General features: G+C 37.8%; 1 protein-coding gene across 1 annotated transcript; it reads left to right on the forward strand.

Annotated features, from left to right (window-relative positions):
• The first annotated feature begins 3226 nt into the window (after positions 1–3226).
• LOC122653904 (phosphatidylinositol transfer protein 2-like) lies at positions 3227–13674 on the forward strand. The gene is made up of 11 exons (XM_043847865.1): positions 3227–3371; positions 3593–3623; positions 3749–3897; positions 6223–6314; positions 6416–6423; positions 6530–6601; positions 6711–6878; positions 7099–7194; positions 8540–8662; positions 13261–13325; positions 13475–13674. Exons 1-11 carry the CDS (start codon positions 3352–3354, stop codon positions 13545–13547), a joined length of 897 nt encoding a protein of 298 aa, XP_043703800.1. The 5' UTR covers positions 3227–3351; the 3' UTR covers positions 13548–13674.
• The last annotated feature ends 1878 nt before the right edge of the window (positions 13675–15552 follow it).

Consider the following 15552-nt stretch of genomic DNA (forward strand, 5'->3'; position numbering starts at 1 on the left):
TTTTTGTTTTTTAATTTGCATACAAAAATTTATTTTTATTTAAACCAAATTTGAACCAGATTAATGAGAACGTATATGAACCAAATGAAACCAAATCATTTCGCCCTAATGAACCAAAACCAAACTGACAAAAAATGAAAGCAAATCAATGAAGGGACAGTCTTCTAAGGCACACTTGGTGGTACTTAATATGTCACTAAGTATCCATTTTTTACATGGTAAGATAAAACTTCTATTGATTTAGTTTTTCTTCACCGTAGGTGAATGGAAAATCTCTTCATCGATGGCGATTTAACGTTATAATTGAAGTTTGGAAAGATTGAATGTCATCTCTTAACTCTCCTCCCTTGTTATTGAAGGCATGAAATACTCTTCTCCGATCCAATTAGGGAGTCATATCATGTAAGGGAAAGAAATTCTATCTTCACCATGGGCTGAGATAAATTGAGTCCAAACTTTAAAAGGTACTTAAATATCAATCTTAGTTTTTTTAATTTAATAATTAAAAAAATAGGAAAATGAGTGTTAACCGGTGATGCATGTGAGCGTGTGACGTGAAAAGACAACCGCACCCCTAAACCTTTCCACCTTTTTAAGGATGTGATAATCTTTTTGCATCGAGCTGTGTCTAGGATACACGCTCATACAAAACACTGGTTAGAGTTATTTCTCCCTTATAAAATACATAGATTTAACACATGTTTGAAATATGTTAAGGATAAGATCGTAAGATTTGGCGTTTGGCTAATCGAAGAGGTAAAGAGGTACACGCATGCTACCCATACGTTGTTTGATTTGATATAATCTTTTTTTGGTAGATTTGATTTGATATAACCAACCGTCCATGCATGTGGTTCAAAAAAGTAGGACACTGGAGGAATATTTTCCTTCCATCTTTTACTAATAGGAAATTTTCATTAACGTAATCGTGATTAATGGAGACTAAAATGAGATGCTTAACTTATTCTTTGCTTGTCCCGTCCATCCATAAAACATAGGGTGGTTGGAGTATCGAGGTGAATAATTAAATTCCTCAAAATTATCGGTTGGAGCCAGCCAGCCCTTCAATCACATTTTCAATGCTATTTTAGGAACACAACCCCACACGCATGACCCACGTCACCCACCCACACAAGGCGTCAAATGTTTTGTTTTTTTTCAGTAAACGTCAAATGTTTTGTAATAAAGTGAAATTGGCACAACTCATAGATTTTGATTCAATTGGAATTGACCAAAATTGGCGTGAACCCTATAAAGAAGAGTATAAGACCCCACCCTTGTACGGATATGGGCTTTTAACTTGTAAAGTGTGGACCACGGGATCTTCTCATCCACATAATTATCTTTTTGTGCCAAGGTGGGCCCATCACAAAGGTAGCCCGGAGGGAATTGGGCACTGGGGACCGAGGGAGGGATGGAATGGAGAAATTTCGTGCCACTCAATGGAAACTGATCTCCTCCAGATCCCTGTTGGGCTAAGATCTCCAGTTCCTCTAATAGAGGGTGGTGGACCTCAACGGGGTAGACTGTTTAGGCAGGGTAGGGTGGTCATTCCAGTCTTTCCTTGTTAGAAGAATTGGAAATTAGGCCAGATAGAGAAGAGAACTAGAGAAAATAAAGATCTACCACTCAATGGGAAGTAAGAGAGTTGATCACTCAACCTTCCTGGACCTATCCTAATCATTGGGATCAATTCATTAGATACGATACCAGGTTTTTAAACCTTGCTTATAAAGACCCATTTTCAAATGAACCATATACATCGCATGTGGTAGATCATATGGAGCCCAAAGTGCTTGGATAGAGGGGGAAACACGTGTAACACAATGGTGACCGTGGTGGGAGACCTATTGGAATTAGCCAAAACATATCTAAATCTTAGTTTGTAAAATTGGATTGAATCGACCAAGGCCTATCCTAATTCCAATCGACCTGGATTGGATCGATCCTAAGTGGAAACTAGGGTTTAGGGTTTTTTGTAACTGATTTCCACCATTTTTGGACTAATTTTGGTTGAATTGAAATGAATAATTATCATTTCCAATTTGCGGGCACCTCCAATTCCTCTAATAAGAGGGGGGGGGGAGTGAAACCCATCTTGGATAGTATTTTCAGACAAGGGGTAGGATGGTCATTTTTGCCCCATCTGAGGAATTGATGGAATTATAGGAGGCAACGAATTGGAGGGAAAAATAATTCGATTGAAATCATCCAGAAGCGATTCAAAACCCAATTCCTGATTTTCAAACTTTAACCAAATCAATTGGAAATTGAAATCAGCTTCAACCAATTTCAATCCAATCATGGGGCTGGCGCCTGACGTGCTCATGGCTGAGTTGTCTGGCGTAGATACCGACACATACTCACGAATGTGTGTCAACCAGCGCAGCCGTCGGATGCTTCCAAGGAAAGGAGCTCAACGCTTGGAACGACGTGGTCCTCAGGAAACTCAATCTAAACTCACTTCGAAGTTGACGAAGTCCAGCTGGCTTGACCAGAATCGTCCCTGTGACTCGGCCCAACCCATGTTCCTTGGATCCACTCAATAACGTTAATATTGTATTATTGTTCTTCGGTCGTTATAGTCCGGTAACACATCGGCAACCGTTTCGTATACGGATACACGAGTCGCCTATTTAAATACAATTTATCCCACAAAGAGTCGTGGACGATTCATGAGGAAAGCTGACAACGACGTTAGATCCGAATCTTCTTTTTTCCTTCTTCCTTAGTGTGGAAGAATCTACCTTCTCCCTGATACCGAGACAAGGAAAAGAATTGTACTTCGAGCTGAGTATACAAACACTTGGATTAGAATCTTTTATCTCTGTTCCGTCAGAGACAATTTAATATAGTAGCCCCTTGTGTCATCGTTACCATGTATATGTGGCTGTTCGGTAACGAACAAAGTAGAAAATAGACGCCTAACAAACGCACTTCCGTCTTCCATTAATACGACAAGAACAAAAATATTTAACGGTCGTTAAACCCAAAAAACTATAATGCACCGTGGGAGTGTTGTTCACCTTCCGCGACACGAAGCGACACAAGCTTACGCTACTTCTTTATTGCTTGGTCGTTATAGCATGTAGAGTCCTTTCAGAGCTCAAATACCCGCTTTCCTATTTCAGCTCTGCATTTTCTAGCTGTTTCGTTGTGGATTCTTAAGTTACAGCTTTCCTATTTCAGCTCTGCATTTTCTGGCTGTTTCGTTGTGGATTCTTCTGAACTTAAGAAAGAAACAGTGATAGGAGTATTGGATTATTGATTTCCTTCCAAGGCGAAACCATCTTAATCTTCCGATTGAGAAGAAACTGGTTTTCCTTTCGATTTTCAAGAGTAGAGTCCGAGATGGTTCAGATTAAAGAGTTGTATCCTTCTATCTTAGTAACTTTACTGTTTCGTTTTTTATATAGCTTCAAATGTTCGAAAAACCGTTTCCTGTAATTTTATTGTTATATATAATCAATTTGAGTATGTTCTTCCTCATTCATATTTAAGTAAGAACTGTATTTTCTAGTTTCTTCAAAGGATGTTCTCCGTATGATTTTCCTTGACCACAACCTTTTTTTTGTTGGGGTTTCTTCCCAAGTCGGATCGTCATGCCTATGTCAGTGGATGAGGTGTGAAAATAAATCGCTTCTGGCTTTGTTTGATCGAAAGAATTAGTTGTTCAATCTAACTCTTCAAAGTGATTAATAGTCGAGGGTGTGGTTATTTGCTGAATTGTGTGGGCTTTCATTTGCAGTATCAAATAGCTCAGTCGTACATGGTCATGAAAATGCAGCAGAAGGATACTACAAGTAATGAAGGGGTGGTGATCTTAGAGAACAAGCCGTTCGAAGATGACGTTTTCGGAAAGGGTCAATATACATCGAAAATTTATCACTTGAAAAGGTATGAGAGAGACACTGCACAATATTACTCTTGTGCTTTATAGAATCTCCTATCCTGCATGTCTCATGGTAGTCGAGCTAGTATTAGTGTATAACTATAATCTGAAAACTGGCATTGTATGGTTCTTGTCCATGTAAACAGTTGACAAGAAAATAGGAGAAAAATACCAAAAACAAAGACGAATCCTTGGGCTTGGGTCATGCTATTGTCCAATGTCCATATAGAACTTTTGAGGCTACAGGGTAGCGATCATGGTGACTTCATCTTTATATGTTTCCTCTAATCCTTCTATGATGCCTTCATGGCTAGTTTGACCTATATTTATAAGCTATAGCTTTTCATGGGTTATAGGATTTCCTGAGAGCCCATGAAAAACTCACCATGAATTTCGACCATTCTTATGAAGTTCTGATCTAATGATTGAAAAACTTTAATCCTCTTGAAAGGGTGAATTTTGTCTAAGTTTTGGGCCAAGACCTGGAATAAATTTATCTGATCCCCCCCCCCTCGGATAAGTAACAAGCGGTTTTCGTTATAGAGAATATAGAGATCCAAACAATCAACCAAGGGATCACCCAATTAAGGAAATGCTCCCCTTTCCCAATTCCTTTAGAACAAATTATATTATATAAGGTACACACAAAAAGTTAAAAGCCTGCTCCTCAGAAAGTAAATTCATTCCCAAAACAAATTCTAGGTCAATGAAACTACTTGCTTTCTAAATTCATTTGCTGTATTTGCATTCCTTCGAATAAACCAGACGAGAAGCTAGGTGATGAATAAATCTGATAGAACGTGATTAATGCAATGAATATTTGGATTGTTCTTTCAAACAACTAATTTTGTTAGCCAAGCGATCTTCAATCTCTGCGTCATAGGAACCTCTACTGATCAAATTAGAAAATAAGGGCATTCAGCTGAGTTCCTGGCGCTCTCACATTCCATGGCCGAAGTTCTTTATGACACTTGGTTCTGGACAATAAATGTTTCTTGACACTTCTAAACTGCTACACAGTGCTTTTGGAAATGTCGTGGGAGCACTTAATGACCATATGGCACTTCAGCTGCTCAACAGCCTGCCTATGCAGTAAAATAGGCATTCCTTTCTTGCCTGACAATCTCAGGCCCTTGCTCCAAATTCTTAACTCATCACAGTTCCAGGCTGTAGGAATGGAGTATCGTTAACCATAATTTTGGACAAAGTTAAATGTTAGTATTTGAACAGGAATGGAATATAGTTAACCAAAATCTTGGACAAAGTTTAATGTTAGTAATTTGATCAGCAAATAATTGATTTTGGTCCACTATTGGGGTGGGGTGGGGAAGGTAAAGCCATTTTGAGAGGCTTGAATCTTATTTTTCATGCAACTTCTCCCGTGCAAAAAAAGGTTTTATGCAATTTCAGTACAATAAGTTTGTATTGGGAAAGGGTATTTTGGTAATTTTATAACAAGAATAAGTTTGGTGGGATTGATTTTCTGTAACTATGGACTATTATTTTTAAGCATGCTTCAAAACATGGCAAATCCAATTGAATTTAAATTCTGTTTAAACTGGTCTATTTTTCTAAAAATTGGTCAACCAGGATCCCTCATCATCAGCAAAGGAAGCCCTAGAGAAAACAGAACTTAAAAAAAAAAAAAAAGGATTGTTTGCAGCTTGGATAAAGAAACTTGGGGGGTAGTATGGACACTGCAACTGGCTCACTCAAATAAAGGCATCAGTTATTCTCCTGACCCTACTAGTAAACTTCACTGACAATATGTCAACATCCTAGTTGATCTGTTCTAAATCAGTAAATCTCATCAATTTCTTATTGTACTTTGAACCATTCCTCAATATTGTACTATAGTATCATAATATTTATAGAGTTTACTCGTCCTTAGTTCTTTGGTTAAGTTCATATGATACTTTTACCCTTGATAGGATAGGAACACATGCCATGGACAAGAAATTCACACCGTTCAGAATTAGAGCCTTTCTCCTATCTGCTTTTCAACATAATTTTCACCTAACAGCTGGCATCTGTTTTCATGTATCACCGTTTGACAAATTGAAGGATAACCTTGCGTCCTTCTGCAGGGCACATTTTAGCTACACTTTAGAAATAAAAGTTTTGTTCTATGAAGGTGCTTCTTGTTAAATAGTTAAACATGTTTCGTCATTTCAGAACTGGAGGATAAAATTTAATCCTGCAGATCATGATATTTTTTTCAAAATAACTTCACTTAAAAAATAAAGCCGTGCCACTTGTTCAAGGCCTTCATTCTTGAAGAGTTAAAGTCAAGCTTATAATCTCTAAAATCTGTTCATAATTTTTTGCAGTAAAGTTCCTACTTGGTTGTCTGCTTTAGTTCCAGCAGATGCTTTCGTCATGCAAGAGGAAGCCTGGGATGCATACCCAAGATGCAAGACAGGTTCGTTTCACTAATAGTTTCTCAGTATTATTTGACATTTCTTACCATTCTGAAAGCTCTACTGATCAATGGGTTCCTGAAATGGGCTGCTGTACATACAGTGATCAAGGTGTGTCATTTTTTTTCCTTCTTTCCTCCAAGCCTGTGTCATTTGGAAATCTTATCACCTTTTGGTTTAGGTGTATACTCATTATCTTATCAATTTGAATTTGCAGTGTCCATACTACCCCAAGTTTCTTTTGACCATTGAAACTATTCATATGGCTGACAATGGAAACTCAGAAAATGTGAGTTGTTTCAAGTGTTATGTGGATACAGATAGGCAAACTCAACACGCAGATCTTTATTTCTTTATGGTATGTTTCTTCTGAATCAAGTGATAATTTTGGAAGCTAGGTACATGGCTTAAGCAAAGAGCTACTGAAGGCCAGGAAAGTGGAAACCATTGATATAGCTTCTACAGCAAGGGATTATTGGAGTAATTTTGTCGGTTCCAGCAATATCAACCTCTCCAATTTCAGATCAAAGAGGACAGCTCGTGGACCGCTTTCAGAGGGGTGGCAGGTTGGTACTTTTGGAACCAATTAGATCGATATTCAGGGTCCCTGCTCAAATCTTGCTTAATGATTCAATATATAATGTATTTCCGAAGATGGCTGATCATGTATTTTAATTTATATTAGCCAGTATAACTTTGATAAATGCTTTAATTTGGCATTTTCTCTTTAATCCTCATTTTAGTCTAGCTGAATGTGAATAGACTATGTCCATATGATTCTTGCAGGGCAGGTGTGATCCAGTGATGACTGCATACAAATTGGTGACTATAGATGTTCCATTCTTGGCCTTAAAAAGTCGTCTGGAACAAGCTGTGCTTTTGGTATGTATATTGTGGATAACGGTATTCTATAGGCCTTTCAGAAACTAATAATGCATGGTATCTATGAGCTATCTATTCACTAAAATGCAAAATTGCAGTCAACATCCTGGTATTTTATGTCCATATTTGAATAAAGAATCATTCTGAAGAGTATTTTCAGTAAATTTCTCCAATCATTCATTGGTTGTGGTTAGGGTTTTAAAACAGTCAGAGATTTAGAATTCAATATCCAAGATATGATTGGACTCCTTCAATCCCAATCTAATCCGATTTGACTCAGCCTCTAATAGTAAGAATTGCTATATTTCCTGAACCGAAGTTTACCGTTAAGGTACAACTTTCCAGCCCCCAAACTAAGGTGGTCCTATGTGACTCCCTAAAATCTATGTGAGTGCATTCCTTGGTAATTTCTTGGCAAAACCTACTGGCTGGAATCGTCTCAAGTTTTTTAGTTGATGCCTGCAGTCTGCAGCCATAGTAACCAGAAAAACCATTTTCCACAAAACAAACTTCTCCCAAGGAATATTTTTGGGAAAGGCTCATGGATATGGGTTTGATAGGTAAATCAAATACCATATTCTGAACTAAATTATCTTGTAGGTTGGCAATCAAATGTCTGCTGAACATTTCATGCAGATTGCCTTGAATGCAGCAGATGAAATATCATACCTTCAACTTAATAACTACAAAATGGATATGTTGATGCCATGCTCCTATCCAAACTGCGGGGAGCAGCAAAGCGGAAGAAAGGGAATGAAGAAAAGGAGTTTATGCTTTGCCTTCCCCCCTCCAGTTGATAATGGTTCTATAAAACACAAGACAGAAAAGTACAATGGGGCTTCTTAAGGAGGGGTCATAAACAAGGGACATGCAGGATGTCTTAGCTCTTTATCTTCACGTGTTGAGAAATGCTATTTATATCTCTGAATGGCTACGCCCCATCCTTTCTCCTCCCTGTTTTTTTCGCAATCATTGCGTAGAGAAATGATGAATGGGGTATACAGGCCTGATCTATGGTGCTCTAATCCCACTTTTCTGGCCAAGAAGTATGAGAAAAAGTGAAGTTACAGAAGATAAACAAAAGGAAGTAACCTATGTGACTAAGTTGTTGATTCTTCTTTCCTCCTGGAACTTTCTGCATCAGTCATGGCAATAAAGATGACCATGATCCTTTAGATAAAATGCTGTTTAAGTCTTGAATCAAAGTATAGTATGAGGCATTGATATTTACAGATAAGGCCTTATTAGTGGTCCCTCAAAATCTTTGATTTATTTTCTATTCTAGCTACAAATTGATATTATATTTAATAAGAACATTTTTGGCACCCTTTTTTTTTAAAAACAGGGTGAAAGAGCACTCTTCCTGGAAAGCCATAAGAATTGTTTTGCTTGGATTGATGAATGGTTTGGGATGACGATGGAACAGATTCGAGAGTGTGAACGACAAAATGATTCCTCATTAAATAAGGTGATAGATCTCTTATTTTCATAGATTTTATTCTAACTTATGATGCTTGATTTCAGTTCAACAGAGATTTTATAACTACATTTGAAATTGTACCTGTGTCAAATTGCTGTTCTTTTTCTTTTCAAATCAACACCAAAGATAATTTTGGAAAAAAAAGAGAAGGAAGCCAAAAGGGTATAGCTATCAACCTTACACAAGGAGCGTTAAGGCACCAGGTAGAGAGAGGGAAGAGAGTGTTGTGGGGAGAACTAAAGAGAAGATCATACAATTGGATTGGGACCCAGTCTAAGCATACAAAGATTTGAAAGGAGTTTGTGTTGTGGACAACTTGTCTGCTAGAGAAAAGCTGACATTAGCAATAGGGATGTCAACGGATATTCGAAAATCTGAATCCAATTTGCAATCGGTTAGGGGTATCCCTTTCCTTTTAAGGATATCCGGAAAAATATTCAAATATCCGGGAAAAAAATTTATCCTCCGAATAAATATCCAACAAATAATAAAAAATTAAATAACTAATGATCTTGAGGATTTTTGTAGATTCAACAAGTTCTAAGGAATGAGGAAATGAGAATCATGAGACTACAACACCTGAGAGACATGGATTGAGAGTGAATCATATCTGTCGGGGGGGGGGGGGACGACCTTTTTCGATCTGTTTACATCTCTAATTAGCAACCAGTGAACAAGGTGTCCAAAGAGAAGAGTTGGAGAAGCACTGACCCTCTTTTATGAGAATGGAATATCTCCAAGTATTTGTGCTCTTTTAGGCAACCAAAACCTTGGCGGTTAATAGTTACCCTTTATGAGTGATGCTTGAATCCAAAATTTGATTAGTTTCTATTCTAATAATTCAAAAGTCAACGATCCTATGAAGCTTTTGAATGCCTTGCTGAGAAGTTAAGTAGGAATTGAGGACCCTACAAAGTGGGATGGCATGGGGCAGACATCCCCCCTCCCCTGCCCTATTAATCCAACCCTCAGTCTATAAAGGTCAAATAAAACCAAACTCAATGGTTACTCCTTATGTTGGCCATATAATCTGCTTGTAAATTTCAGCTGAGAAAGATTGTTAATGGCAAAATAGAATTATATTTGCCACTAATATCTAACCATGGCATAATTTGAAAATTCCCTAGTTTATATTATAATGTGTGTTCTTAGGTGTACTTTGCACAGTGCTTCCTTTAGCGTGAGACTCAGATATCCTCAACCTTTTTCTAAATGTCTACTGTAGTGTTTTCAATGTAAGTGAAGTGTCTTTATGCTTGGGATACAAATTCACCAGACATGTCCTTTATTCTCTTGTAAAGAACCCTAATAACTACTTTGTAAAGAATCCCTACAATGGTCTAAAATCTTAAGGTCTGTAGAACCAGATACCATTTTGTTTTTGTGAAAGGCAACCTGCATAATTGCATCAAACTAGTTTTTTTTGCAATGATGACCCATCTCATATAATAATCAGTGGGTCCCACCCTGATACACTCTCTCCTATTCTGACCATGTGGCCCCCATAAGGATGATACCATTCTCCAAACTCTCATTGGTGTAGCGTGTAGATTCCTTCTTACACTGCCCTTGTAGGAAACCCTCCCCCTTTTATATATTACGTATTTTTAGTGTTTTATGTTTCAAAACTGTATTTTGCATGTATCCTTTGCATTTTCTTACGTTACCATTTACATGCATATTTTTAGCGTATCTTGTGTCTCTTTGATATGATTCGTCTCTTAAAATCACCCTTCTGAAATGATACGATACCATACCTGATAATTTAGACTTAGACTGAGACCATTGTTTTGTCCACTTCAGCAATAGCAGCCTGAATTCCTTGACCTGAGATTCTTTGGCCAGTTGGCCTTATTGAAGAAAATGCTAGCCAAAGGGGAAGGTTTTCTAACTTTACTATAGCAGTAGTTTTTAGAAGAACAAATTCACTAGTATATCTTTCAACAATCTCCATTCTAATTGTCATTTCACCTTTTAGAATTCAGCTCCAAAAATTGGTTGCTTCCTTTGTTAGATAATATGCATAAAGTTTCAGTATTTCCATGACCTTTCCCATCCATATATTTCTAGGTTATAGGGGACCAGTTGATTGATTACCTGTTAATAACTTGACACAGCAAAACAAAAAAGGTGGGGGGGGGGGGGGGGAAAGACTTATTTCGGTCTATATGAGTTTTGGATTGGGTTACATATGTACTGGGCCTTTGGTTCATTGGGTTCTTGTTGTAATGGGCTCCTTTAGTGAGCCCATGATATGGGGTGTTGAATTCGTCCGAATTTTATTTTATTTTAGGACTGCTAGTGTTAGTTTCTATTTAATTTCCTATTATCTCAAGGCTAGTCAGTTTGTTTGTAGCTTTTGATTTTTGTATGCAAGTCTTATGGCTTTCCTATTGCAATTTGGAATCTTGTTTTAGTAGAGCTCTAACATAGGTTTGTAAGCCAGCCATAAGGGGCGGGATTTATTGAAGTTAATTCAAGTTTTCAGCTTTGTTCTGAGAGGCATATGTATTCATCATGGTGGAGATGTATTTCTCTGCAGCTATGGTGGATTCATTAGTCTAATTTGGTGGATCCCAAATCATTCTTCTCTTTTCCTCTTCCCAACTCTTTCTTTCAAGTTCCGGCAAGCACAACTGTGGTATCAAGATTGTTTTTTTGTCTTCAGCAGCAGCACACTATCTGAGTTTTACCTTACAATTTTGAGTCTGCAGATATAATTCCAACTCTGCAACTTTTCCTAGTTCCAACAAAATTTGATTTGCTGTTTCCTTTCAAATTTTATTTGAACTCTTCAATCTGAGACTTCAGAGCTCTTTATTCTTTCAATTTGGAACTTTATTATTCAATCTACTGTTGTCTGTTAATCTAACCTGGAATTCTGGATGGAATAGGAATATGATGCTCCATTAGACTCTTAATTTGATTATAATTCTTTATTTTGAGTTCTATTTGGATTAGGATTTAGAAGTCCTGGTGGGACTTGGATTTCTTCAACCCTATCCTAGCTGGACAAGGGAACCTTGTTTGACAACTAGTTATACTCTTAGAGCCATACTTAAACTAGGAATCTTCGTAGAGAGACTCCTAGTGTAACCGGGATTTCCTTTCTTAGAGCAACCTGTATTCTTTCCTTGCCTACCTGTAATTACAATCTCTTATAATCATGGTTACTGATATCTGAAGAATAACCCTGCTTAAGATACCTAGCATCTTCCAATCCTTGAATGGGATCTGTTTTCTCCAAAACTTTTAGCTTTTATATTCACTTTCCAATCCTGAGTTTATTCAAGCCTCCAGAAAGTGTTTTTTTTTTAATGTCAAAAGTCGTAGTTTCTGCTATTTAGATAGAGGAGAAATAGAATAAGATGTAACTCAATAGGGTTAGAGAGGGATGGGTGGAGTGCAGTGGTGCTTCTGGAGTTTATGTGACAAGGCATAAAAGGGAAATTCTATCGGACAGATATGAAGCGTGCAGTGTTGTTTGTAGCTAAATGTTGGGCGACAAAGGGATGCCACATGAATAAAATTAAGTGTAGCTGCGGTGAGGATGTTGAGATGGATAAGTCAAAAAACGAGAAAAGACAATAAGAAATGGAAAAATTATAGATGATTTAGGAGTGGCTTCGGTAGAAGATAAGTTGAAATAGAGACATTTAATGTGGTATGGGCATTTGTGAGTGCTTTGAAAAGTAGTTCTATGGTGTAATCCACCAAACTTGATTTCATGTTGGACCAAATAAAAAGACATTCAGCAGGTGAAATTTTTTTTTTTTATAAAAAAGAACAGCTGATTGAAGAACCTGGTACCCTACAAGCTGCTAGTTATGAAATTACTTGGAGAAGTAAATCAAACTGATATTTTATACATACACCAAGTTAGGCCTGCCAGATCAAATGCTAAAGGATTCAAGCCAATTGTAATTTCTTTCCCCACCATTGTTAGGACGATAAACCAAAATTAGGAATCACTCAAAAGTTAATCTGCCAAATTGCTTTTGCAGATGTTGAGCCCCCCCTCTTTATACCACCCCATTATTCCTGCCCACTCATACGCTCCATGCCCTTCTAAATTTCACCTCTGGAGCTTTGGACTCCTGGATCCTGGTCAGATCTACCTTCAACATCCTAAACATCCTCCTTGATAAATAATGACACGTTATGGTCCCTAAGCCACCAATTGTGCAATTACTGATATGTCAGTGATCACATTAGTTGTCCCTCGGCACATTCTTCCTATTCTGCTAGTGGATATGTGATTAATTCGAGGACCTATCTTCTTACTTTTCTCAAAAGGCAACCGCTCATGTAGAATTGAATCTGGACTTTGCAACAAATTTCTGTTGAAACAGAGGGAAGAAACTAGCTTGAGTTTTATCATTCATGTGTTTTAACATGCAGAGGACATAATCAAAACATTGAGTGGTGAAACGATCGACCTGGCTCAGAAAATGTATTGATTTAAGGGAGAACTACTGCTTGTTTAAATGTTTGGTTGCTTTATTTAATTGTTTAATTCTGTGCTTTCGTATCAATTGACAAATGAAGCAGCTTTATTTACTGTAAACTCATACTGCCCAAAACAGAAAATTATCAGATCAAGTTCAGAGACTGTTTGGGAAGAGCTTGATACTAGAGATTCAAGTGATAGCCAAGTAAGTCTGTCAAACATTAAGACAAGATTTGAATCAAGTAGAGTAGAAGTTTTAAGACAAGATTTGAATCAAGTAGAGTAAGAAGTTAAATTGAAATGATAGCATGTGCTTGCCCTTGCTACTCAACATGTGAATTAAATGTTTTCAGTGATTTGTCTGAAGAGCCAAATGTGAAAAGAGCTGAGATGGTGATGGAAAATCTACAGCCCAGAGGATGAGAATCAGAGATTGCGATAGCTCCTCAGTTTATTATGTCTTGAAATCTGTATAAAATCCTCTGTTCATTGGGGGTAACAGCAGCTGTTTTTACTATTGTTACCCGATGCTGTAAAAGTGTACATATATGTTTTTTTCCCCCCAATTGTGTACAGTATATTGACGTTTTTTCTTCTCTTATATATATGGGCACTAGATTCCTGCTTGGTCATGTAGCCCCTGGACCAGCGTGAGGGCCAGTGAGAACTCACGCAGGGCATCTGCCTATATGGAATCTTGCATTTCTCTGAGAGTTGAACGGTAACTTTGCACACTTGGGGCTTTGGCCTAGCGGTTTGGCATTGCCTGATTGAAGGCATGCCCGAGATTTGTTCACTTGATCAAAAAATCCTCACTAGTGCATCGGTGGTTGCCATGCACCACTATCTAGGTACCCCTACTCTTTCAGCCCACTAGGAGCCCACTCCCTCTCTGGGTCACCATAGTAGTGAGACCGTTTGGCACAAAAAAAAAAAAAAGAACGGTAACTTTGCGTTCTCCTGTGTCTAGTTGCAACTCTACCACCCTGTCAATTCTGTTCCACTTGATCCCTCTTTCGTGGTCACATATCAAATGTTTCATTTCATATGGAGAAAGCCATCTCTTTCTCAACAATTTCTTTGTCATTTGAATCAATAACTTTCCATTAGATAGGAACAGATTTGATAAATGCTTTGAACGGAAAGACCCATTAGATAATGAACTATTGGTTCTGGTCTCTAACTAGAAAAGTGAGAAGTTTCTGCTCCAATGGACCCGTAAAACTTACTAGGATAAGCAGTATTATTGAACCAGACAAAGCAACAAGTGACGAAACCAAAGACGGATAAAACACCTATACTATAAGACAGTAATTTAACCTCTCCAAACCATACTAGTGCATGGCGAGCCCATGCAAAGGATTTGATTAGGATATGCCAGATCAAGCACTTGAACCTGCTTGGATCACCGACTGGAACAGTTAAGAGGAGCTCCCATGTCAATCACTTCCATTACCCTCATCAGGCCATCTGTAGCACTCATATATATATACCAAACCGTTGGATGGGTATTACCCTGTATGGTACACAGCCTATCATCCCCATCCAACGGTTTGATGCAAGACTGCATACAAATCCTACACCCTCTCTACACCTTTGCCCCTTGGGTAGATACCCAGACATGCTCACCTATTGGTCATATATTATATATTATTATATGAGCGAACTTCATTACCCATCCTCCACTTTCATGTGGTAAATGAAGGTGATGTTTTAGTCCAATCAGCAGAGAAAGTGGCTCAAAAACGGGGCAGAAGTTTCATAAATTACACAAGAAAATTTCTGTAATGTTTTTTATTTATTTATTATTTTCTGGCAAAATCATCTCTGAGCCATTTCCCTCGCTTATTTGTGAGCCAGGCCAGGTATTATGTATTAATGTGTAGCAATCCATATTTGCCAATGGATCTCCTAACTATCTTTTGATAAGCATGGAATCCTCTTACTAATTAAAAGTAACTGTGAAATGGTTTGTGGTTTGTACATCAATTAGGTAGAAGTATCCAGATGTTTAGCAAAACGGATCACGTGCTGTTATAAATTTAAATTTAAAATAGACCATAAACAAAAATAAAAATGATACCAAGGAGAGGTCCAACTGGCATATAAAGTTATGGCAGAAGTGTTGATACACGATCGTGCATGTACACGACTTGTATGAAGTACCGCCAAATGGGCATAAATGCCCATCCAAAATGACCATAAAACCCCCCACTCCTATTGAATGCATTGATGCATGGAATCTACCGTGTACCAATACCTTCCTGGTTAGGTATTCCAAGTCTTAAGAGTTGTTAACAAATGTGGTATTATTCCCAACAAATTCAAGCTACAGCATGTTCGTTCATCTTCTGATCGAGTGTGCCTCGTTTGGAGGAAGAGCAATCATGCTTAGAAGGTACATGCATTAACCGAACAGTGCCTTCCA

The sequence above is a fragment of the Telopea speciosissima genome, chromosome 1 (assembly GCF_018873765.1).
Source record: "Telopea speciosissima isolate NSW1024214 ecotype Mountain lineage chromosome 1, Tspe_v1, whole genome shotgun sequence".
In the NCBI taxonomy this organism is placed as follows: Eukaryota; Viridiplantae; Streptophyta; class Magnoliopsida; order Proteales; family Proteaceae; genus Telopea; species Telopea speciosissima.

What these genes read in the sequence shown, in the direction of transcription:
- LOC122653904 (XM_043847865.1), top strand. Translation starts at nt 3,352, where the DNA reads ATGGTTCAGATTAAAGAGTT. An exon ending in ACAATGGAAACTCAGAAAAT is followed by an intron (nt 6,602 to 6,710) that starts GTGAGTTGTTTC and finishes TTTGGAAGCTAG; the next exon opens with GTACATGGCTTAAGCAAAGA. An exon ending in CGCTTTCAGAGGGGTGGCAG is followed by an intron (nt 6,879 to 7,098) that starts GTTGGTACTTTT and finishes TGATTCTTGCAG; the next exon opens with GGCAGGTGTGATCCAGTGAT.